The 21,874-nt window shown below is 50.7% G+C and overlaps 9 protein-coding genes across 9 annotated transcripts; 5 read left to right on the plus strand and 4 right to left on the minus strand.

The window, feature by feature from the left end:
- Positions 1–111: 111 nt before the first annotated feature.
- Positions 112–2,203, minus strand: AUEXF2481DRAFT_41528 (uncharacterized protein). Its single transcript, XM_013486873.1, has 5 exons — positions 1,948–2,203; positions 1,266–1,393; positions 1,111–1,212; positions 368–1,060; positions 112–316 (listed from the first exon to the last, which is right to left on the minus strand). Exons 1-5 carry the CDS (start codon positions 1,951–1,953, stop codon positions 202–204), a joined length of 1,044 nt encoding a protein of 347 aa, XP_013342327.1. The 5' UTR covers positions 1,954–2,203; the 3' UTR covers positions 112–201.
- A 679-nt stretch (positions 2,204–2,882) lies between these two features.
- On the minus strand, positions 2,883–3,610 carry AUEXF2481DRAFT_6381 (uncharacterized protein; the record flags this gene model as incomplete). Its single annotated transcript, XM_013486747.1, has 2 exons — positions 2,883–3,493; positions 3,562–3,610. 2 exons carry the CDS (start codon positions 3,608–3,610, stop codon positions 2,883–2,885), a joined length of 660 nt encoding a protein of 219 aa, XP_013342201.1.
- A 421-nt stretch (positions 3,611–4,031) lies between these two features.
- Positions 4,032–5,588, plus strand: AUEXF2481DRAFT_90108 (uncharacterized protein). The gene is made up of 3 exons (XM_013486934.1): positions 4,032–4,319; positions 4,377–4,537; positions 4,598–5,588. The coding sequence occupies exons 2-3, from the start codon at positions 4,393–4,395 to the stop codon at positions 5,452–5,454; spliced, it is 1,002 nt and encodes a 333-aa protein (XP_013342388.1). The 5' UTR covers positions 4,032–4,319; positions 4,377–4,392; the 3' UTR covers positions 5,455–5,588.
- Positions 5,589–6,167: 579 nt separating this feature from the next.
- On the plus strand, positions 6,168–9,520 carry AUEXF2481DRAFT_6382 (uncharacterized protein; the record flags this gene model as incomplete). Its single annotated transcript, XM_013486748.1, has 6 exons — positions 6,168–7,078; positions 7,134–7,324; positions 7,966–8,044; positions 8,103–8,541; positions 8,600–9,186; positions 9,259–9,520. 6 exons carry the CDS (start codon positions 6,168–6,170, stop codon positions 9,518–9,520), a joined length of 2,469 nt encoding a protein of 822 aa, XP_013342202.1.
- A 2,236-nt stretch (positions 9,521–11,756) lies between these two features.
- AUEXF2481DRAFT_6383 (uncharacterized protein) lies at positions 11,757–13,559 on the plus strand (the record flags this gene model as incomplete). The annotated part of the gene is made up of 1 exon (XM_013486749.1): positions 11,757–13,559. The coding sequence occupies one exon, from the start codon at positions 11,757–11,759 to the stop codon at positions 13,557–13,559; it is 1,803 nt and encodes a 600-aa protein (XP_013342203.1).
- A 1,157-nt stretch (positions 13,560–14,716) lies between these two features.
- Positions 14,717–16,929, minus strand: AUEXF2481DRAFT_41536 (uncharacterized protein). The gene is made up of 2 exons (XM_013486874.1): positions 15,948–16,929; positions 14,717–15,888 (listed from the first exon to the last, which is right to left on the minus strand). The coding sequence occupies exons 1-2, from the start codon at positions 16,440–16,442 to the stop codon at positions 15,061–15,063; spliced, it is 1,323 nt and encodes a 440-aa protein (XP_013342328.1). The 5' UTR covers positions 16,443–16,929; the 3' UTR covers positions 14,717–15,060.
- Positions 16,930–17,430: 501 nt separating this feature from the next.
- On the plus strand, positions 17,431–18,428 carry AUEXF2481DRAFT_41537 (uncharacterized protein). Its single transcript, XM_013486875.1, has 3 exons — positions 17,431–17,940; positions 17,994–18,133; positions 18,188–18,428. Exons 1-3 carry the CDS (start codon positions 17,894–17,896, stop codon positions 18,337–18,339), a joined length of 339 nt encoding a protein of 112 aa, XP_013342329.1. The 5' UTR covers positions 17,431–17,893; the 3' UTR covers positions 18,340–18,428.
- A 101-nt stretch (positions 18,429–18,529) lies between these two features.
- On the plus strand, positions 18,530–19,705 carry AUEXF2481DRAFT_41540 (uncharacterized protein). The gene is made up of 2 exons (XM_013486876.1): positions 18,530–18,866; positions 18,917–19,705. The coding sequence occupies exons 1-2, from the start codon at positions 18,556–18,558 to the stop codon at positions 19,635–19,637; spliced, it is 1,032 nt and encodes a 343-aa protein (XP_013342330.1). The 5' UTR covers positions 18,530–18,555; the 3' UTR covers positions 19,638–19,705.
- Positions 19,706–19,850: 145 nt separating this feature from the next.
- On the minus strand, positions 19,851–21,564 carry AUEXF2481DRAFT_41541 (uncharacterized protein). Its single transcript, XM_013486877.1, has one exon. The coding sequence runs from the start codon at positions 21,082–21,084 to the stop codon at positions 20,179–20,181; it is 906 nt and encodes a 301-aa protein (XP_013342331.1). The 5' UTR covers positions 21,085–21,564; the 3' UTR covers positions 19,851–20,178.
- Between the last annotated feature and the right edge of the window lie 310 nt (positions 21,565–21,874).

Consider the following 21,874-nt stretch of genomic DNA (forward strand, 5'->3'; position numbering starts at 1 on the left):
GCAGGAAGAAGGAAAGACCCGTTCGATTACGTTTCGGGTTGTGGACTCGAGTTCGACTCCACTCCATTCACGGAGGCTTACACGTAAGACTCCAGATTTGGATAAGCTGCCGCGATAGTGGTGGATGACGCCGAGGCGTTTTATAGGTACTGCTTGTGCCATTGAGAGCTTATGAGGCTATTGTACAGTGCCGATTATATATCACCAGCCAAAGACTTTTGCTAGAGCCTCCTGAAAGACTCCCACGTTGTAATCTATGAGCACCTTCTTCTCCATGGGGTTGTCATCACCCATAATACAGACCAAAGCAAGGTACCTAGTGCCATGTTAGCGCTGCCGAGGAGTTTCAGTAATCAACAAAACAAACCTGTTCATCTCTCGCAGGTAAAGATAGTTCTGACCCTTCTTCTCCATAGTAACCATACTCTCGCAGGCATGGTTGTTGAACTCAGTCTTCTCACCCTGCTGTGGCCTTGACCATCCGTACAGCTCGCCAATGTCGACCACGACATCGATGAAGTCTGAGCAAATCTCATAGCTGTTGGTGTCTTGCGGGCTTGTATCTGAAGCGATGTAGATCTTGGTGATGATGTCAAACAAGTATGCCTTTTGGATTCGACATGTGCTACACAGACTGTTGAGCAGGCTCTCAAGTGTAGGCAACTGTGGCAGAAGCTTCTGAATGACCTTGCTAATGGACTCGAATACGGAGTGGTCGTATATGCTTGTTTGGTAGAAACTGACAGGTGCGTTGTCGTAGCCGAGATCAGATAACTCGTCTAGAATTCGTTGTCGAATATCGCGGAAGGTGTCATTCTTGTACTCCTCGGAAAGACCGTCGACCTTGTGTACAAAGACTTCGACGTTGATAGCAGGCCAGGTTTGCGCTAGGTAAGTAATTGTGTCAATAAGCTGATTAAGGGCGTCAAGATATTGATCCTGCGCGTCGATAACCCAAATGACAGCGCCGATTTCGGCAAAGATGTTAGCTTGGTTGAAGTCGGGTGTGAAGTAGTTGACGTGGCCCGGGAGTTCTGCTATTTGGAAATCCATGAAAGAGCTAACATCAATTAGATAGAGCTGTAGCTGTATTGAAAACAGAGCACCCACTGTGCAGAGGATTCTTCAGGTCGCGTTGTAGTCTCAAGGTATAAGGTCTCCGAAGGTGGCATCTTCTGAAATACCACACCTGAGATGGAAGACTTTCCGCTTCTAGAAAATCATTCAGTGCCCGTTTCTTGGAGAGTTATCGAGATCTAGGATACCTTCTTTGGCCCATGAGCATCAACTTTGGTCTATTACGACTTTTGGCACCATTGGGAAGTCGCCCGGTGTGAAATTGTGAATTCGATATCTCTGCAGACATGTCCGGAAACTCGGCGGATGTTTGGTCCTGAATGTAACTCATTAACCTCTCTCTGCCCAGGCACGTGTCTATCGGTCCACCGAGAACATGGAGGCTAGGTCGTGGCATTTCGACCGACTGACTGGAAGCTGCGGTGTCTTGTCCTGAATAAGGGTGGTAGAATTGAGCGGTGAAATGCTTCTTTTCTGAAGCGATATTTATTAGTACGAATCCTTGGTTCAGACGGGTGACTGGTTATAGTGATGTTGGTCGGTCAAACAGCCGGAATGGAGAATGCGTTCACTGAACGTTCGGGCGTCGTGTTTCTCAGGTGAGGGCAAGATCACAATGCGACTGCGCAGAGCAGCTGAGAATAGATGATCGACCAACTCCTGTCGACTCTCTTCTCTGCATGCGGGGGCTAGTGTTCGGGGGGATCATGTTCAGTACTCACATTTCTATGAATGAGGATGTTTGCCTCTTGTTCGACGAGCTGGTTGCAGAAGCTGCTTCCAAAGACCAAGTCTATCGACAAGCGCACCTTCCAAGCCGGGAAACGACATGATCCAACCTCCACAAACCGGGGCAGTATTGGTACTTACATCCATCGTGTCAAGCATATATTTTACCAAGCGCTACTCAGTGGCTTGCAAGGGGGGAGGCTCAGTCGGTATGCAAGATGGTCAAAGTTGGAGTTCAGACTGATAAGTCAATCAACCCTGACGGAAGGGGTGTGTCGGATGAGCACCCGATGACCCGGTTTCTTCTTGATAGACGCGAGTTGGTCTCTCCCGACCGTTCCGGCTGCAGGTAAATACGTGGTGATTCGAGTGGCTGATGACTGAACGCAGGAATTCGTACAGTAATTGGGCAAGGAAAGTCGTTTGATTGCAGGTTGCAAGACGGTCGATATGCCAAGTCTCCCGACCCGGTTAGCTTTGTCAACGATTGGAGTCACAGAGATATCGGCTATAGCCGGAGATAGAGAAAGGCTATGACGATGCGTATGTACATGAAACTTGGTACACTCTTGCTATTCTACATACAAGAAACAAGATGACGGTCGTCTTGGATTGCCTTAGTGGTGATATGGTAGGCGGGCAGTTTTGATCGTCGTGAGTATGGCCCATCACCTAAATCGCTGCACTCTGAGATGAGCATCCCCTCTACAGGAAGTTATCGCGCTTCCACTTGTTTTTGACTTGAGTAGGTCCTACTTGTTGCGTCTGAGACTGAACACTTTGTTTAGTGGAAGAGAATCAGACCAACAGAAAGCAAGTTTGTGATAGCACCGCCCGTACTTTCTAGATGTGTCCATTTTGTAGCTACGGCGTGCGATCGCGAACGGGTTGGGCGAGTATGTCTGGACACTCGATCGCGATGCGACATGACGCGGGCAAATGCTTAAATCGTGGCTGGACAGTGGCAGTATCGGGTGGAGGCGCCTTGTGATGTTGACCCGAGCAGGTGTTTCACACTGTACGCCTGCTGACAAGAGTGGCATGAGGGTGCTCGATGCCGAACAGGTCGCGCCATATCATCGCAGAGCAGGTGGTCTTGCTTCCTTGTTCCACTTGACTCTGCTACAGAGCCAGTCGACGGCTTCCTTGACGCCTGTACCGGTGAGGGCGCTCAGTGGAAGAACCCTGCTGTCTCTAACACTTCCTCCCTTTTCGCCCTCGACGATCTTGCGCACCAAACCCTCTTTGATGCGTACAACCTCGACACAGTCTTCGCGATCTTGCTTGTTGGCCAGGACGAGAAGAGGGACACCCTCGGTCTCACCGTTTTGTAAAATGCTCTCTAGCACGAGCCGGCACTCGTCTAGTCTTCCCTGCTCTTCGACCACATCTTGGGCATTGCTCAGGTGTTCGATGTCTCCATCACCTACATCTGTGCTGTCGATGACAAAGACAATGGCGTGGCAACTGCTGTAGTATGACTGCCATAGACCCCTCAGCGAGTGCTGGCCTCCGACATCCCAGATCTTGAGGTAGATGTCTGGCAGGTCGACGGTGGAGACATTCTGTCCGACGGTGGGAACCGTGTTGAGTTTGGGGTGGAGGTGCGGGCTGAAGAGCGCTTTGATCTGCTCGAGCAAGGTGGTCTTTCCAGCATTGTCAAGTCCAAGGAGGAGGATTGAGTACTCTTGTGACGTGTCGCGTCAGCCAAAGTCAAAGCCAAATTGCGACGCTCTGTCGACTTGCGGTCCATACCTTCTTTGCTTGTCGCGTGCAGATAGAGCGACTTGACTAAGTGGTACATGACTGCTGTTTCATGCTATGTACCGCAAAGGACTACTGCTAAGAAAGCAGTCATGGGTGTGAAGCGGTCAAGGGTCAACAACCGCATGGCATCTAGAAGCTCCGCCAGAGACGCGACAAGCTTGTTGGTCAAGACGCTGGCGGGGAAGGTGCTCTACTGCCCCCTTCCTGAACCCTTGCTCCACGCTCCGTCCCTCTGTCATCTCACAATGCAAGGGATCCGTCCATTATCGCCCTGTCATTGTGCAAGGCTAGGTGAAATGTTTCCACTCACCACAATGGAATGTGAATGCGCATTCCCAGAAACCTCGAATAAGAGCAACCACTTTCTCCCTATCATCCTTCTCTTGTCAGCTTCTCGCTTCTTCTCACTTGAAATTGGGTGAAAACATGTTCGACCTTTTGCGTCAAATGCTCCCAGGCTCCCCAGGCGACCACAGCCTGACATTCTTCTGGGCGTGTGTAGGCGTAGTCGTTTTTTACATCCACCGCGCTCGCCAATAAAATCCAACCAGAGACAGATTCGCAGTTTTTCACACCTCGAGTTCGATAAGTTCCCGACACATCTTCATCGCGGGATACCTGGCTTCGTTCGTCGTCTGCTCTTACATCGTCACGGACTACCAAGCCGGCTACTCTGAGAGAATAATCAATGGGCGTGAGGTCCCTTGGAGGGAATTACCCAACTCGATTTGGCCTAGGTTCTACCAGTTCGTTCAATAACCACTGCTACTTCTCTCACCTGTGTCATACTGACACTCCTACAGATATTACTTGGGTTATATGCCCCGCATGTTCCAGATGCTACATATCCGTGCTTGGGCAGCTGAAACTGAGACCCCACGGCCCGAATGGGGATATTTTCTGTTCTGGTCGCAGCAATGGTTTGCCGGGCTCATCACCTTTGCCTTGTTTGTCTTGAATCAGTGTATGTAAAGCTGTGCCTTCGCTAATACACCACCATCGGCTAATGCAGACCCGTAAACAGCTCACCTTCGTCGATTGAGTACTTTACCGATGCTTGCACTTGTCTGGATAGCGATGACAAGTCTGAGCTGTGCTCATTGCTTGCTGTTCCTGTTTATACTTTTGACGCCTCCAGCAAGGAAACCCTACTGGTACAACACCGAATGGCTGCACGGTATCATCGGATGCGTGTCACTGGCCCAGCACATCTTCGTGTGGCAGATGATGTACTTTCTCAACAGCCCTTTCTTCCAACGCCAGTTGCTATTTACTTCATTGTTAACGTTACTTGTTCCGTTACTCTCATGGATCGTGCCTAAAACTCCCGATCACCACCGACGGATCAATAGTGTCCAGGAGTCACAGACCAAGGTCTATTTCACGACCGGTCTGTTATCAGTCACGCTTTGTCTCTTTTCGAAGTATGTCATATTCTGGCGTACTGTCACCGATCCTGAGGACCATATCGCCAACCGATTGTATCTCGACCATCTTGACATCCGTCACTTTTTTGTGGGGATCTCTGGCTTGCTGAAAATTTTGAAAGATGATCCTTCGATGGGAGCTGTGGTCTGCGATGGGATATTCACTTTCCTCTTGCTTTTGACATGGATTGCAGTGAGCTCGGTCAGTCTTGGAGGAATGATCAAATGTTCAATCCATCCGACTCTCGAGACTAGACAAAGGACGGTTTGGGATCCACGTAACGATCTTGGTCGAGCATTAGCAAGAGCTCCACAGCCTCCGGCGTATAGCTCTTGGGTCGGCGAGCATCTCTTCTGGAAGTGTGTGGTTGCGACAGCCTTGTACCTCTTTGGCGGTCTTGGATGGGCAGCAGCCGCAATCCTCGGGGCTGGAGGCGTTAGATTGGACCCATGATTGAGTTGATAGACGGACTGATAGATCTCATCTGTGCTCTTGTAGCCAGCCTGGTGATACGGACGTGACCTCTATATTCTGATGTGTATCGTCTACACAGCAAGCGAGCTGTGCGAGACATCGTTAGTATACTTTTTTCACTCTGTGCTTGTTGACGCAACAACTTGACCATGTATTCTTGCAGCGTGTACGACCCTGTCTCTCGTTCGTAAACGGCTCTCCCAATGTCTGTATAGCCCTGAGACCATCGCCGAGGGTTTGAATGCAATTTGAATATCACGTTATATTGGACCCGTTCAATTATCGTCGTTCTAGACGTTATTGTCGGCCTAAACGCACTACAAGAATTTTCCAGCAAGGTTGACATTAGCTGTGCCTCAGTCACACCGAAAGTCCACCAGACTCAACTAGATTAGACTAGACTAAGATGACATGTGATTGTCGTACACTAAGACACAAGATCAATACAGTGACAGCTGTCTCTTCAAAGAGCAGGTACAAACTGATTGACCACAAAAGCAGACGACGGACAGAGCGATGGTCACCAGGGTTGTTCTCTCATGCGCGGCGTGCACGTAATCGCAGCGGGCAGATCCGCGATAAGATGTGCATCTCTCAAATCATCAATTGCGAGCAAGAAGCAGGTCTCATATGCGACTCTCACAACAACTACTGCCATAATATTAATTGCATACGACGCTCTCGAAAACACCATGGACTTCGCATCGCTCATGTCGGCGCAAATCGCCAAAGGCAAACCTGCGTCAAAATCAAAGACGCTGGAGCAAGCAAAGCCATCCAAATACATCAAGCGCGCCGATGTCGAGGCACAACGACAAGCCGAATACGCCGCCGAGCAGAAAGCAATCGAAGACGCGCGACTCGCGAGGCTAGAGAAGAAGCGCAAGTTTGAGGAGGACGAGACGGAGAAGAACAGAGCAAGAGAGGAGAAGCGAAAGAGGCTGGCCGAAGAGAGCAGACGACTGAGAGAGGAAGAAGAGGAGAAGGAGGAGAGGATCCGCCGAAAGAGACTGGGGCTCCCAGAGCTGCCACCGAAAGAGAAGGCTCTCGAGAGCGGCGATGCCACAGCTGCGCCTGAGAACGACACGCCAGACGAAGAGCTGGTACAAAAGTTGAGGGAGATGAAAGAGCCGACGCGCCTGTTCGGAGAAACACATACTGGCCGATTGCGAAGATACCGAAAACTCGCTGGCCTGGATGCTACAGGCAAGCCGAAAGCAGTCATGTATCCAGGCCCTATCCCGACGGCTCTTCAGCCTGTACCCGAAGCCGACATGAAGGTACCTGCCACTGTTCCCAAGGACCCGGACGCTCGATCCTTCCTCCGCCGTCAACTCGCCTCATACTTCACTCTTGTCTTGTCGGAATGGCAAGTCTCGTTGTCTCTCCGAGATGAAGCTGTAAAGACAAGCAGTAGCGGCAAAGCTGCCTACAGTGCTATGGTTCAAGCTCGCGACAGCATGGTTCCGCTATATAGGAAATTGGAAAGAGGAGAGGTTGAGGAGGGCATTTTGGGTCCGATTGTTGAGATTGTCCGAGCCTGTCAAGAGAGACGTTACGTCGATGCCAATGATGCCTACCTACGTTTGAGTATCGGAAAAGCGTAAGTCAAGCTTCTGCAGTACCACACAGCAATGCAAACGCTAACTCCATCCCAGTGCCTGGCCTATTGGTGTCACCATGGTCGGCATCCACGAGAGATCCGCACGCGAAAAGCTACATGCAAACGACACGGATGCTGCGCATATCATGAGTGATGAAATCACTAGAAAATTCTTGCAGTCCATCAAGAGATGCCTGAGTTTCTCACAAACCCGCTGGCCACCAACCACTCCCCTGCAGCTCATGGGTTAGAAGGTCATCTTCAGCTGCTCTCATTACAACCTGTAGAGCTTGCATATCACTCCTATAACTATAACGAATAATGCAAACCTGTAAATACGCGTCTCGCGACCTAATCGAATTGATCTCCATTATTGTGTATTTTTCTCAATTTGTCGCCCGCCTCCGCTTTTGGTAGAAGCTCTCGCCTCACTACTTTCAAGGGTTTATCTTGCTCTGTCTTTTAGCCACTGATTTTGGCTTGTTTTTACCAACATACCACTGCCATTTTGAAGATGCATGAAGTAATTACTCTGCAATTTGGCCAGCAGGCCAATCATATCGGCACTCACTTTTGGAACGCGCAGGTAAGCCTTCTACTTCCACAACGTCCCCAGCCTCTTCAAACGCGTGATTGATCATGCGCGAGATCAATCGAGATCCAAGTCAGTATCGACAGCAGACTATGTCATACAAATACACGACTAGTGAAAGGATGGACATTTGAATTAATGATGCAGACACTGATCATTGCCTCTTAGGAAACATACTTCACATATGGTGACGAAGAAGAATCTCCTGTAGACCATGATGTTCATTTCCGGCCCGGTCATTCAGAAGATGGCACCGAAACATTCACGCCTCGCGCACTGATTTATGATCTGAAAGGCGCATTCGGAACCTTGAGAAGAGATAATGCACTTTACGGTGCCACTGATGATCCTGCAGCTATTGCACAGCAGATGTGGTATGTTTCATGTATACATTGACTGACCATAACCGCAATCGGCTTACAAGGTACACAGGGCGGGAAACACGAATGTTATCCGGACGGAACAAATCCAGCAAAGTGCATACCAGCAACATCTAGACCAGGGAACTGAACCACCCGCATTATCTCCAGACACTGTTCGCTACTGGTCCGACTTCAACAGGGTGTTCTATCATCCCAAGTCGATCGTTCAGTTGCAGGAGTACGAGTTGAACTCTGCGCTTATGCCCTTTGAGAAATGGGCAACTGGAGAGGATCTGTTCGACAGTCTTGACAAAGAACACGACCTCCTGGACAGAGACTTACGGCCTTTCCTGGAAGAGTGTGACCAACTCCAAGCGATTCAGATGATCACTTCCGCCGATGATGCCTGGGGTGGATTCGCAGCCAAGTATCTGGAAAGAATGCGAGACGAACTCGGAAAGACGAGTGCCTGGGTATGGGGTCTTGAGGAAGGTGGACGCAAGCCAAGGGTAACATGCACATGCACATGCACGAGAATCTTGATACAAGTACTAATGCTGGATGCAGGACAAGCAAATCTTACAGATCGCCAATGTTGCACAGTCGATCTACCAGATTTCGAGCCAGGCAAGCATGTATATCCCATTGACCACACTACCGGATGTGCTGCCGTCGTACATCAATCTGAATGGGTCGTCTAGATGGCACACTTCTGCATTGCAGCTGCTGGCTATAGAAAGCATAACTCTGCCAACCAGACTGCGTTCAAATCATCAAGGTCGCTCGTCGTTTGCTGACATTGAGACTTTGTTGAGCAATGATGGCAACCGCAGAGTCGCCCAACTCAATATGAGCATCAAAGATCCAGCTGAACTTGAAGAAGAAGTAGATGGCCATACAACACAACATGACAGCAGAATGAACGGCTTCACAAATGGAAATCACAGTCATGATGATTCGGACGCCAAAGACCTCGATATAGACATGCAGCCAAAGACTGCAAACCTGACTGGCATACGAGGCAACGAGTCTCGCCGAACACACGTATTCAGTCAGTTGCAGAGTCTCCGCGGCAAGTGGAAGTCGAGCATCGAAATCGAAGACGCGAACCTTGCATCTCGTGATCGCTTTGGTCATGGTCCCAGGATTGAATGGTGGGTTGAGACATTGAAAATACGATGCTGCCATGTGCGGCAGAACACGAGCAATACTGACGAGAATTATAGTCACCAATCTTCACTACTTTTCCCTGTCATCGACAGCTTCCCACAGGTGTTTGCGTCTGGTAACATTGTCCAGAAGCTCGCCGTGCAAGCGACTCTGTCCACAACTACTTCAGTCGCCAAGAGAATACGCTCGGTGGAAAGGATCGCTCGCTCAATAATCGGAATTGACGAGCGTGAGGCACTTTGTGATGGACTTGTTGGGATATGTGAGGAATATGAGGATGGATGGGAGAGTGGTAGCGAGAGCGATGATGACTCTTGAAACCACAAGATCCGGCTGAAAGCAAAGTCTGCAAGTTACAAGATACAACTACTTGTTGCGTTGTTTTTGCTTGCCCTGCAGGCTGCAGCACACAGAGGCAGGACAACAGCCGGTCAACAGGGCAGTGTCTAACCTTGCAGTCACAACAGCTGGGTTGGTGGAAGCCTTCTCTGCCCTGCACCCCCCTCCTTCCTGTTCAGTTCTTCCCTTGGGTGGGCCCACTGAGAATTGGGCAGACGGAAGAATAAGCTGAATTGGGCGGTGATCTGACTGTGAGAGTGCATTAGCTCTTGCGGAGTGCATATCGTGAGTAATGGCGTAGGTGGGCAAGCTTTTCGAACAGCAAGCATCGTAAGAGGCAGAGAGAGTCCTCAACAAAAAATCGCACACTCGTATCCTCTCGGTTGTAGGACACCAGAATAATTCATGCTTTGTTCTTATGCACTTGACAAGTGGAAACTAGCCAGGTACCTGCATTAATGCTCCCATTTTGGCTACAGGTTCGCAGCCAGCCTTTGAACTCGATGGTGCGAAGGCAGCTCGGAAGGCAAGAAAAGGCTGGGCACAAGTCCGCGCAGGAACAAAGTCAGAAGTCGCTGCCGAGGGTGACCCGCAGCCTCTTCTATTTTGTGATTGGCTTATGTGTATTCTATTACCACGCGAACCAAAGGTGCAAGGTGGATATGAGAGCGTGCTTTGCTCCACTATCGTCAAAGAAGGCAAGAGTCCAGGAACTTTAGTTCCGACTGACTTCCGTGAGGCTGCTCGAGCATGGCGCATCGTCAGTCCTTGCGCGGATGGCGGCAACGATTCAGACAAGGACATGGCGGAAGTCAAAGCTCGCAAGGCAGCATTTTCATGGCGTCGGTGGCTTGAATCCCTTAGTAGGAACTTTTTCTGCGCCAGCAGCAAAGCACGACACATCACATGCATCCAGCCATCGAGCGATGGATAAATTGTTTTGGATGCAACCTCACCGACCGAGCTGGAGCTGTGGTGGCATGGTGAAAGTGACATCTATCTGCTTGTCACTCGTATATTCCACACCTTGCTGTATAACAATAGTATCTTGTTCGCTCCCGGTGTGACCGCGTGACACCTTTGGCCTAGAAATGTGTCTGCTCACGCAACTCGTATGGAAAAGCCATCTAGCCATCGAGCTTGTGAACAATTGCAGTGATCCGATAGACGCATGGAGTCCACAGTGGGAATACGATATCTCCACGGTGTTGTTGAGAGCTCGAGGTGTCATAATGCGTCTCCAAATCCTTCAGCTTGAGCAAGGTTTAGTTCTTGCAGAGAAAAACTGCGATGGCGTCTCTTCAACCTCTTGTCAATGGTCAGGAACACCCGGGTTAGAGTTGGTGTGGTTCGTTGATCGCTCTCTCGGTTATGGGCGGCCCTTTGCTCCCCACAAGATCGACGTGATGCCATGTTCTATTTTCTGCTTCTGGCTTTTGGTCTTCCTTCTGCCAAACTGGAACGCTACTGCAGGTTCATTGTCTTGGATTATGGAAGCCACCATCACGCCGTTCAACCCGCCGTTGAGTTTCGTCGAGGATAAAACGCTCAATCAACGAGCATACGGAAACGTGTCTGAGACCGCTCCGGATACACAACGTCATGTAGCAACTCGAGCAAACGTATGACTGCTGGACAAGGATTGGACATGCGGACTTCCGGATTACAGTCCCATGCTCTATGCGAGTAAGAAGTGTCCTGCGCAAGCAGCCGGCAGGTGGGAGCTCGGTTGGCTAGGGCACGCTCGCTGCATGCAGGTGGAGCTCTCGTGCCGCCTAGTCATCGCGTGGGTCGGTCCTTGGGCGACGAACCTTCGAGCTATCGACCCCGATACGAAAAAACTTCGTCTCTGCCAAGCTCAAGGTAGTCGGCTGCTCCGCTTACCTCGTACCAGATGTGTGCCTGCCAGCAGTCAATACTCAATGTCCAATGCTGGTACCGGTTGATCCTCATCAGTGGCGCACTCTAAATCACGTCAATCGGTAGAGTACCAGAGGTGGAGGATGGAGCATCTCGAGCTTGGGCAGTCAACATGCTGGGAAAGGCGGGATATATTAATTGTCTTGCTTCCTCGTCCTGTTGATGGTTCCATCATCCCAATCGCTTTTATCAACTCACCCTAAGAGACTCTCTCGTTACGGTCTCTCGGATACTTTCGTTTACACATCCATCAAAAGCCATAATCACCCGACGTCGACCTCATACCTGTAAAAGAATGAAGTCTTTCTCAATCCTCGCAGGCCTGGTTGGTCTTGCATCCGCCGGTGGCTGGAACGAGACCTGGACTCACACTGGATCCTCCTCTTCTTCCTTGTCTTCTACTTCTGAGCTCAGCACCTCCTCATCGGTGCCCGCCCACAAGCCTACCGGATGGGTTGACTCGAGCTCGTCTGCTCCTGTTTACAAGCCTACTGGCTGGACCGAGCAATCAAGCTCTGCTTCATCTACTTCGCCCGTGAACGCAACTTCTACTCTCATCACCTACACCACCACGACCGTCTGCCCTGCTACTAGCGTCGTTAACGGCCATACATCAATCTACCTGACCACCTCGACCTTGACCGTGACCTCGTGCAAGGGTGGATGCTCTAAGCCCACAGAGACTCCTTCAACCCAGATTTGGGTTCACCCTACCAAGCCCGCAGAGAACGTGACCAGCACTGTCTACACCACAACTTCTCTGTGCCCCGTCACGACTGTCAAGCAAGGCCAAACTTTCACCTACACTAGCACTAGCACTTTTGTCGTTACCTCATGCAAGGGTGGCTGCAAGCCTACTCAATCCGTCCCGGACGTCACCAAGACCGAGGAAGTGTACACCACTACCACTGTCTGCCCTGTCACTCAGACCACTGTTAGCGATGGCAAGACCTTCACCAAGACCTTCACCACCACTTCTACTCAAACTCTTACTTCTTGCAAGGGAGGCTGCTCCAAGTCGACTGTTGCACCTTCTTACAGCACTGTCGTTGCTCCTTACCCTGTCTGGAACGCAACAACCCAAGGACATGCTGGACCTTCAGGTTTCGTTCCCTCTGGCTTCGTTCCCGTCCCCGTTCCTTCGACCAAGACAATCTCCGAGATCGTCATCACCACCTTGACTACTTGCAGCTCGGGTCAAGTCATCACCATGGGTAGCTCAAAGACCACTCTGACATCTCCTACCGTTTTGACCACTACAATCATCAGCCGCTCGACTGTCAGCAAGGATGTCACTATCACCGCCCCTACTCAAGGCGCAGTCGTCCCTACCCACCCCGTCTACAGCAACGGAACAAAGCCCGTCACTGTTACAAAGTACAGCACTACCGAGATTATCAAGCCCTGCACCGAGTGCCCTTCAGGATCCAAGACCTTGACCACATCTTTCCCTTATGTTGTTGTCGAGACGCCCAAGTCTTCTCCCGTCTCTCCCGTCAGCTCTGGAAAGGTCACCATCGTTGTGCCTGTTACTCAGTACACAACTACTTGCCCCTACACCACAACTGATATTCATGGATCGACCTCGGTCTTCATGACTACCTCCGTCGTCTCTACACCCGTTGCACCCTCCGAATCGCATCCCGCCTCTTCGCCCGTTGCACCCGTGGAATCTCACCCTGCCTCTACACCTCTTGCACCCGCGGAATCGCACCCTGCCTCTTCGCCCGTCGCGCCCGTTCAGAGTTCCGCTGAGTCACACCCCGTTGTGCCTGTCCAGAGTGCACCCGCCACCACTCCTGCTGCCAGCTCACCCTCAAAGCCCACTGGTAACGTTGTCACTCAGATCAGCGACGGTCAAATTCAAGCTCCTGGCCCTTCATCGGCCCCTCCCGCTGTCCCAGTCAGCTCCGGCTCTGCTGCTTCTTCTATCGCATCTGTTGTGAGCAGCTCTATCCAGGTCAACATCCCTAGCAGCACTCGCAGCAGCACCGCCTCTGCTACCACCACCCTGGCTGTCTCTACCGGTGCCGCTGGCAAGAACAACGTCAGCTTCATGGCCGCCGTCGGTGCCATGGCTGCCATCTTCTTCTTCTAGGTTCCCTCTCCAACTCTAGGACGTTCTACTGCTTTCCTTTCTCCTTCACTTCTCCTGTAACCCCTTTTCTTCTTTTTCTTCACACTTTTTCTTTTGATCATCCCTTGAATGGGATATGATATAATGATGAACCCCCTTAATGACCTCTGGCCTGTCTACTTTTACACTTTTTCTATCTTCTCAGACACATACACATCTCGGCTTGAAAGAGCTTTTGATGGTGTCCAAAACATATCGCGTATACCGCAAAAGGCCGGCGAGGTAGCTTTACACTCCTTATGACTGCCCGTATATAAACCACAAACCGTATATAAACTCCAAAACAATCTCAAAATTACTACAACAGTTATCATTCGCGTTCATGTCTGTTCTTGTCTCGTGCTGCAGCGACTTTTACAAAAATGCCAACAGCGACTTTTCTGCTCGGCATATCATGCCCGGACATTATTTCGCGTGAAGAAATGCACAGTACTTTTCAGATCGGACGAAGCGAAGTTGGAGTAATCTGCATGATAGAATCTCGTCGTAAGCATCGTCTATTCGGAATTCATTGTGCATTGCTGCAGCAGTGACTCGATGCACAGAGAGTCGCGAGGGAGACATCCTCTCAAGTACATGGTTTGCTAACCTGAGCCCTGTTGAGAGAGGCACTGTACATTTCGAACCTGAGATCCTGCTTCCCGACAAAGGCCTTGTCGCGCACGCCATCTCATCCAGTCCAAATAATTTTTTTGGCCATGGGAGGTCTCGGATCTTGTCTCAAACCTGAGCTGTTCCTCGACCTGAGTGTCAACGATCCTGCGACCAATCTCACGCCCAAACGTGCATGGAGTGTATGCAGAAGATGTTGTCTGGACACAATAGCCCATGAGATTGGACTCGATGTGATCCCTCGCATGCTGAGACTGTCTGCCAATTCGGATTCGTCCATCACCTCTCCCGCCGAAAGGGATGTTGCCGAGTACACTGGCATTTTCTCCCGAGACAGCAGTGCTTATCATCTCTCTGTACATGATTATGCCGTCATTGGCCCTTATATCTAGGTATTCACATCATCAGAAGTCTGGGCTCGTAAAGGTTATATGCTACTAGTGATGTTCTGCCTTGGACTTTTCAGTATAGGCATGGCTGGCAATCACAGGGGAACACAGAAAGGTGACAAAAATTGTTCACTTTTCGAAACAGAGCAGTTAGAGATAGCAGAGCTTATTAAAGGGGAAAAAAGAGGGGGATTGGTCTAATTACAAGAGTCCAGAAAACTGGACCTGTTGACGCTCCTTGTGAATAAAGGAGACCGGGCTTCTAGATAGGGTATAAAGCAAGATGGAAATCAGGAAGCACAAGAACCGACAAGAGACAAGACAGCCAATGGTACCGAGCAGAGCCAAAAAAAAAGATGCAAAAAGAAGAGAGTAGAGAAACAGAAGAAACGCCGTGATATGCAAGAAACCAACCTTTTGTATCCACCTTCCTCGCTCTCGAGTATGTATATGTGCTTTATTCAGCGTTTGAATATTGAGATGAAACTTTTCCTCTTGGCCACTTTTGGACTGATTGGCGAAGCATTTTGCGGAATTGGAGGAGGCTTTAATGCCGGTGTGTGAGACGATGCGGGTCGAGGAGAAGCCGAGACGTTCTTCAAAATGCCGTTTAGTGTGCTCTTTCGCTTCTCCTCTCCGTTCGGTGTGCCTATTGGTGTAGGCGTCTGTTCTGGGGACTTGGGCTTCTCCTCCAGTACTGGTGATGTTGCGCCAGCGACGAAAGCTGGGCCGGGATGTGATGTGAGCGATACAGCGGATTGAGACATGTTTTGGCTAGGCTGGCGAGAGTGGCTGGTGGTGGGCAGGTGTGTGTTTGCGGTTTGTGGGAGTGCCGAGGGGACGTCGTCGGTGTTCCTGACGGTCGGTTTCTTTGCGTGGACTGATCTTCGCGAACCTCTGGTCCAGGCACGCTTGATGGCGTTTGCAGCCGTCACGTCCGTGTCTATGCTGCTCTTTTCAATCCGCTCAATCTCGCCGTATACAGTTGTGCCGTTGATTGCGAGGTTTTCTTCGGCGATGGGCTGGAATCGGAGGATGCCTCTTTCTGGGGGGACGGCGAGGATGTCTGCCATGAATGATTGGATGAGGGCCGAGTTGCGCTTGTTGGTGACAGGTTGTAATTGGGAGGGGAGGGCGGTGATTGTGAGGATGTACGCGGGTTCGAAGGAGCCGGCGAGCAGCAAGCAGGCCGAATGCTCGACATTGACCATGATGCTGCTCTCGGGGCGTGAGTAGCGCTGGCTGAGGTTGTATGACATGTCGGTCACGAGGCTGAATTCGTCCTTGACCTGTTTGGCCTTGCATTAGCCGCCACGTGCAGACAAGCGCATCTCCAACAATAACGTACAATGACATTGGTCCGCAGCTCGGCCACGACTGGAGAGTCCTTTTCAATTCTCTCGCGCACACTGCTCAGACCATTCCCCTTGTACTGGAATTGCTCTTCGTAGTAGTTTGTCCTCTTCTTCGACTCTTCGATTGTGTAGCCCTGCACATCTATGCCATCCTTATCGCCAGACATGCCGAATGACAACTCGGAGCTGATGTTCCGTGAGCGATTGCCTCCTCCGCCAACGAGGTTCAGATATGCAGCTTCGATCTCTGCTGGGTCTCTTTCGTCGCCGGATCCGTCGTCATCCCGCGTCCGGGCAAGTTGCTCTCCCGTCTTTTGGGGATGCAATGTAAAGACGCCGCTCCTGTATGTTTCTCGTCGAGGCAGAGCTCCGCCAGTCGTGGACATTGATCGACGGTCCTGTTCTCCTAGCGCGGGGGAGTCTGGATAAGGATATAGTGTTTGCCGGGCAGAGGCGCGCTTAAACGAGAGTGGTCGTTCCAAAAGCATCTTGGTACCTGTGCGGTGCTGGATGCACCCTGCCGAATCCGTGTGTACAACTGCAACTGCCTAGATCCTGGAGATGTGGGACAAAGAGAGTGTGTGTGGTGTGTGGTGTGTGTGGTGTGGATTAGTGACAAAGAAGCAGTAGGGCAAAACTAGGATGCAAAGGAATGGAAGTAGCAGAACGAAAGCGTCCGGTCGACTGCCACGGGCGAATCACTGTCGCACTCGCCAACATGTAGACAAGTCGCGCAAGGCAAGCAAGAGGACGAGAGGGAGCAAAGGGAAAGACTTGGGCTTTGACTAGGGACTCGCCAGCTCGTGGCTCAAACGCCGTTATGTGGACACACCAGCACGCATCGGGAGGAGAAAACGTTGAAAAGTCGCAGAACTAGCCATGTGCTATCGCGCGCCACCTGAAGCCTGTCGCTTACTTGCTGTTGCTGCTGCATCGCGCAAATCCGATCTCTGTGCCTGGAGACCGGTGCTTGCTGACAGCTGAGAGACTACCCATGCAAAGGCTAATCCGGTCCGGTGGTGAGAGCTGGTTGGCCTTTTGATGTGTGGAGGACTCGGACAGCAAGCGGCCATCCCTACAAGGCAGACCATCCCCGCCCTATCCGTGCCCGTCTCGAGGTGACGCTAGATCGCGCTCGGCTGTAGCACGGCAAGCCTTACTCGTTCCGGCTTCCTTCTTCCGAGGACCATTCTTCACGCATCTGGACTGCGTAATAGTAGCCGGCATCTGAACTCAATGAGCCTCAAGCCAACCATCTTTAGTGCTAGCTGAAACACGCCTCAGATCTTGTCCATCCAATTGTCTGCGTGATAGTAATTTCGGCAGAAAAACTTAACATCTAGTGGAAGGGCAGTTCTCCATCTAGAGGTTGCCATAAATGCAGTCCCCGGCTTTAGTCCGTGGTATTTCCGAAACGATTTGGAAATTCAAGACCACTGACCATGTCCCATTGAACTGGGGGCGACGTAGGGCAAGACGTGAAGCAACGTGGGGTCGCCTCAAGTTTGGTGCATGAATCGGTTGAAGCAAAGTGGAGGAGGGCTGGACGCTTATAGGTCAGAGTCGAGCTCCTCGAAGACCTATCTGCTCACAGCCGAGATCATGAATCATGAAGAAAACACTCATCACGACAACAATTGAACAAACAACAGAAGGACGTCAATGAGATCATCAGAGACAGCGTCGTACGAGACTCGAATTCGTCTTCGAACCATTTCCATCGCTCTCGCGTAAGACGATCCGTTGACACTTGACTGCGTACATGTCGTAATGACGAAATGATATTTGGAGTATGACGAACTCGATATTCCATCATGACAGCTCTGCTGAGCAGCAGCATGTATAAAAGAGATCGAGGAGAATAGCACTCGAGCACTTCTGGATCAATACATAACTCAATCAAATCTTTTCAAGCAAACACACAAATTATACAGACACAATGGACGGAGACTCATCAGCAAAGACCATGGACAAGGGCGCTTCTGCGTGAGTAGATTCGGATCACTGACTCTTTCGAAGGAACACTGACAGTCCTCTAGCGCTTTGAGAGTCGACGATTTCGGATCGACTGGCATCCATGAGGACGCAGTACCCAGGGGCGAGCCCGCAGGCGAGAAGACCACAGGCACTGGCACCCCAGCATTTAGTGCAGAAGGATCCATTGGCAAGCAGTTCACATGTAAGCTCGATTCTCCTTAGCATACAGACACGATGGTTGCTGATCAAATGCTAGCTGGTGGCTCAATTGGTCAGATTGGCGAAAAGGTTGGCGGACCATTCTCGTCGCAGGGCGCGATTGGCAAGCAGTTCACCACTGGTGGAGCCATCGGTGGCACTGTCCAGGAGCAACTGGGCAAGGGCGAGAACAACACTTTCCAGAAGTAAGACGATCGGATAAATCATGCCGATATGAACATGGCATTGTAGAATATGAGATCTTTAATGGTATAACGAGAGAATTGTATCTCCTGTCGGACAGAAACAAGCATCGTGCATGTGAAATCAGAAGGCGGAGAAAAGCGTCATGGGTCAAACAGAGCAAACACGGCCTGTCTTTATGTTTCGTCCCTGTTGATCGCGAACCAAGTTCACAATGAGAAAATGCCAGACGAAGACAAATTGCCCATTGATCAAGACGAAGAGTACAAGTCGAGCGAAGATGAGGATTTCAACCCAGAAGCGGTAGACGCACCACAGGATGAGGACTTGTCCTCGTCCGAAGACGAGGCTCCGCAGGCAAAGAAAGCACCAAAGAAACGAAAGAAGGCTCAGACGGATGTCGAAGAGCTGGATTCTGGAGATGAAGCGACGATAACAGAATTAAGAAGGTCGAAGAAGCGCAAGGCACATGACGATGAGGACAGCGGCGGCGAAGGAGGACTGATCAAGACGCGGGCGCAAAGGAAACTAGAGTACGTCTGCCTGTCGCATCGCTATGGGACACTCCTAACCTTCGTCGCAGGATGCAAGAGCGTCAGGAATACCAAAGAGCCAATGTCGAAGATGTCACGGTCGATGTGGACGCCCTCTGGGCTTCGATGACTGCCAAACCGATCGGTCGACCATCACGAGAGCAGCCGAAGCCTGAGCAAGACGCGATCCAGCAGAACAGCGCACCCGAAAAAGCCGAGGCTCGAACTACGCAAGGTGTTGAAGATGGCGAAGGCATGATCACCATCAAGCGGTCCTACGACTTTGCCGGTCAAAAAGTCACAGAAGAGAAGCGCGTACACAAGGACTCGGCCGAAGCGAAACTCTTCCTCGCAAACAACGACCCTGCGAAACAATCTAAGCCACGTTCGCCTTCACCCAAAGACGACCAACCCACCCTCCGTCGACCGTTACGCCGCGCCTCCAAATTCGAGCCCAATCCCACCGGCGAGGTTAGAGGCCTACCCCCAGAGCGACAAAGACTACGCACTCCATCCCGAGCAGACGTGCTGGCACTACAAAACAGACTCGAAGAAGAAGCCAAGAAGGGCAAGGCTGTCAAGCTCAATACCGTCCAGAAGTCGGCCATCGATTGGGCTACCCACGTCGATCAAGAAGGATTAAAGGACGAGTTGGACGAGTATGGTCGAAGCAAGCAAGGCTATATTGGGAAAATGGACTTTTTGCGTGGCGTACATGGCAAGAAAGAGGAGGAAGAACGCAAGGCTCGCATGGCCCAATCTTCTGCATGAGACATGATTATACATACTATACCCAAAATGACAAGATTCAGAGTTCGAGTACGATTGCAAGTTTCAGACAAACCTTCAATGTGCGCAGTCGTGGTATATGAAAGCCAGTACCGATTTTGGTTGCTTTGTGATACACATGACCTAGAGTGCGAAAGCTGGTGCTTCAAAGCAAGGGAAGGTGCACCAAGTAGGATAAAGAGGTGAAAGATGAAGGAGTGTTCCATATAGTTTATTGATTGCAGAATGCCAAAAGTGCATGATAAACGCTAAATCTCTATAAACTGTCCAAACCAAAACAACACAAAGCTATGTAAACACATTAAGAGTGGCGCGAGCACCAAGACTGTAGAACGTGTCCAAGCAAAAGCAAATGCCAAAGTAAACGCCCAGTCCTTCCTTCTATACCAAGCCGTAGTTCGCTTTTAATCCCATTTTTTGAAGGCATCAAGGAGTGTCGTGAAGATTATGATATTCATGTCTGTACATTTGGTCTGTGGGTCATGTACAAATGCCCAGTGCCGAGCATAGTTGAGGGACACGCTTAGTGTCCGCTGGGCTTAGCGTAGCCAGAGGGGTGGACCCAACCAGTAGGCTTAGCAATGCCACTTGCAGAGCCAGTGTGAGACCAGGTGAGAGTAGAACCAGGCTGGATGGGGGTGTTGGTGGCAGCAGGAGCGGTCTCGGTCTTGTGTTCGCCATAGACGGTCACGTAAGAGACGACGGTTTCGTAGACAGTCTCAGGAGCGGCGCAAGTACCGGTAGCATGTCCTGTAAGAGTGCTGGCGGGCAGAACAGCGGTGGAGACCTGAACTGTGGTAGGCTTGGGGTGGATGGTCTCGTAGCTGGTTGTCACGGTCTTGTAGGTGGTTGTGAGGTAAGATACGGTCAACCAGGTGCTGAAGAAGGTAGTCTCGCTGTTCGACATGATGGGAGTTGAGCAAGGCACAAAGCTAGTGATTGTCGATGTTACTTCGGTAGGAATGGCGTGTGTCTTGACGGTAGTGCTACCCTCGGCCTGAGTGGTAGGCTTGCTGGTAGCAGAGCCACCGTGGCAGCCACCAGCACATGAAGTGACCGTGATTGTGCTAGTAGTGCTTGTGGTGATGACGGTCGAGCTGTTGCCATTCCAGGCGGTTGAGGTGACTGGGCAGACGGTTGTTGTGGTGTACACTTCTTCAGTCTTTGTTACTGCAGAGCCAGTTCCAATAGGAGCAGTCTCTGTAATCACAGAGGCAGTGGGACCAGCGACACCAGTGAAGGGGTTGTACCCAAGGCAAGATGCATACTGCGAAGCGCAGGTGGACATGTTTGCGTCATACTTGGTACGGCAAGCATTGTAGGCAGACTCGCAGTCGGTCGAGGTACGCTTCTCAAACTGGAACTTGCCAGGGAGTGCAGAAGCAGTTCCCAGGAGGGCAACAGCAGCAAAGGTAGTGGTGAAATGCATCTTGAAATATGGATAGATGTATGTTGATGCTGTTGTTTGATGCCGAGATACAAAACTTCGGAAGATGGTTCAAGTGATAGGACGATTGGTCAAAAGCGAATGATGGATGGAGCGAATGTGGTTCCGAGCAAAGGATGATCAGTAAGCAAGCTGTATTTGTTGTGGATGAGAAGGAGATTTCCAGTGGATGCCCACCGCGATTAATATACTAGTCAGAGGTCACGACTACCTACCTGACGACCAGTGCTTGTCGAAATTGAGTTCCACGCCCCATAGTCGAATATAGCATCAGAAGCTAGACTAGGATGCGGTGAGGTAGCATCACGACCCTCATCAATCCTTTTGCGAGGTGTGGTATAGCTCGGAAGTCTCAAATCAGGGTCGTCTTGCGCCACACTGGCTACGACACGAAGTCTAACGCTCTGGAAAGGTACCTTAATGGCAAACCTAGATGATGACAGAGCTGGCAAGGTGGTTTCTTTGGCAAACAGTGGAGAGAACTTGGTCGAAGTCTGGAAAAAAATCTATTTTTGGTATGCAGAACATGGCTTGGCATGCGCTTGTGCAGAAGAAAGTCACATCCGGCACATACTGACTGGCTCGTATCCTCAACAATGTGAGGCTTGACACAGTCAGGATGCGACCCTACAGTGCTTGATTATGAAGTAAAACATACTGCATTGCCCATCGGAGATGCCCGTGGTGTACCACACTATTCTTTTGTACATGTGAGATCTTGGCGACTCTTTCCACGAGGTCTCAGGTTGCGAACCAACACCGTTTTGGCAAG

Source organism: Aureobasidium subglaciale (assembly GCF_000721755.1).
Source record: "Aureobasidium subglaciale EXF-2481 unplaced genomic scaffold scaffold_15, whole genome shotgun sequence".
Taxonomy (NCBI): domain Eukaryota; kingdom Fungi; phylum Ascomycota; class Dothideomycetes; order Dothideales; family Saccotheciaceae; genus Aureobasidium; species Aureobasidium subglaciale.

What these genes read in the sequence shown, in the direction of transcription:
- AUEXF2481DRAFT_41541 (XM_013486877.1), bottom strand. Translation starts at nt 21,084, where the DNA reads ATGCATTTCACCACTACCTTTGCTGCTGTTGCCCTCCTGGGAACTGCT.
- AUEXF2481DRAFT_41528 (XM_013486873.1), bottom strand. An exon ending in ATGCTCATGGGCCAAAGAAG is followed by an intron (nt 1,213 to 1,265) that starts GTATCCTAGATC and finishes ATGATTTTCTAG; the next exon opens with AAGCGGAAAGTCTTCCATCT. An exon ending in CCTGAAGAATCCTCTGCACA is followed by an intron (nt 1,061 to 1,110) that starts GTGGGTGCTCTG and finishes AATTGATGTTAG; the next exon opens with CTCTTTCATGGATTTCCAAA.
- AUEXF2481DRAFT_41540 (XM_013486876.1), top strand. Translation starts at nt 18,556, where the DNA reads ATGCCAGACGAAGACAAATTGCCCATTGATCAAGACGAAGAGTACAAG. An exon ending in CGGGCGCAAAGGAAACTAGA is followed by an intron (nt 18,867 to 18,916) that starts GTACGTCTGCCT and finishes CCTTCGTCGCAG; the next exon opens with GATGCAAGAGCGTCAGGAAT.
- AUEXF2481DRAFT_41536 (XM_013486874.1), bottom strand. Translation starts at nt 16,442, where the DNA reads ATGCTTTTGGAACGACCACTCTCGTTTAAGCGCGCCTCTGCCCGGCAA. An exon ending in AGCTGCGGACCAATGTCATT is followed by an intron (nt 15,889 to 15,947) that starts GTACGTTATTGT and finishes AAGGCCAAACAG; the next exon opens with GTCAAGGACGAATTCAGCCT.
- AUEXF2481DRAFT_90108 (XM_013486934.1), top strand. Translation starts at nt 4,393, where the DNA reads ATGCCCCGCATGTTCCAGATGCTACATATCCGTGCTTGGGCAGCTGAA. An exon ending in CTTGTTTGTCTTGAATCAGT is followed by an intron (nt 4,538 to 4,597) that starts GTATGTAAAGCT and finishes ACCCGTAAACAG; the next exon opens with CTCACCTTCGTCGATTGAGT.
- AUEXF2481DRAFT_41537 (XM_013486875.1), top strand. Translation starts at nt 17,894, where the DNA reads ATGGACGGAGACTCATCAGCAAAGACCATGGACAAGGGCGCTTCTGC. An exon ending in ATGGACAAGGGCGCTTCTGC is followed by an intron (nt 17,941 to 17,993) that starts GTGAGTAGATTC and finishes ACAGTCCTCTAG; the next exon opens with CGCTTTGAGAGTCGACGATT. An exon ending in CATTGGCAAGCAGTTCACAT is followed by an intron (nt 18,134 to 18,187) that starts GTAAGCTCGATT and finishes ATCAAATGCTAG; the next exon opens with CTGGTGGCTCAATTGGTCAG.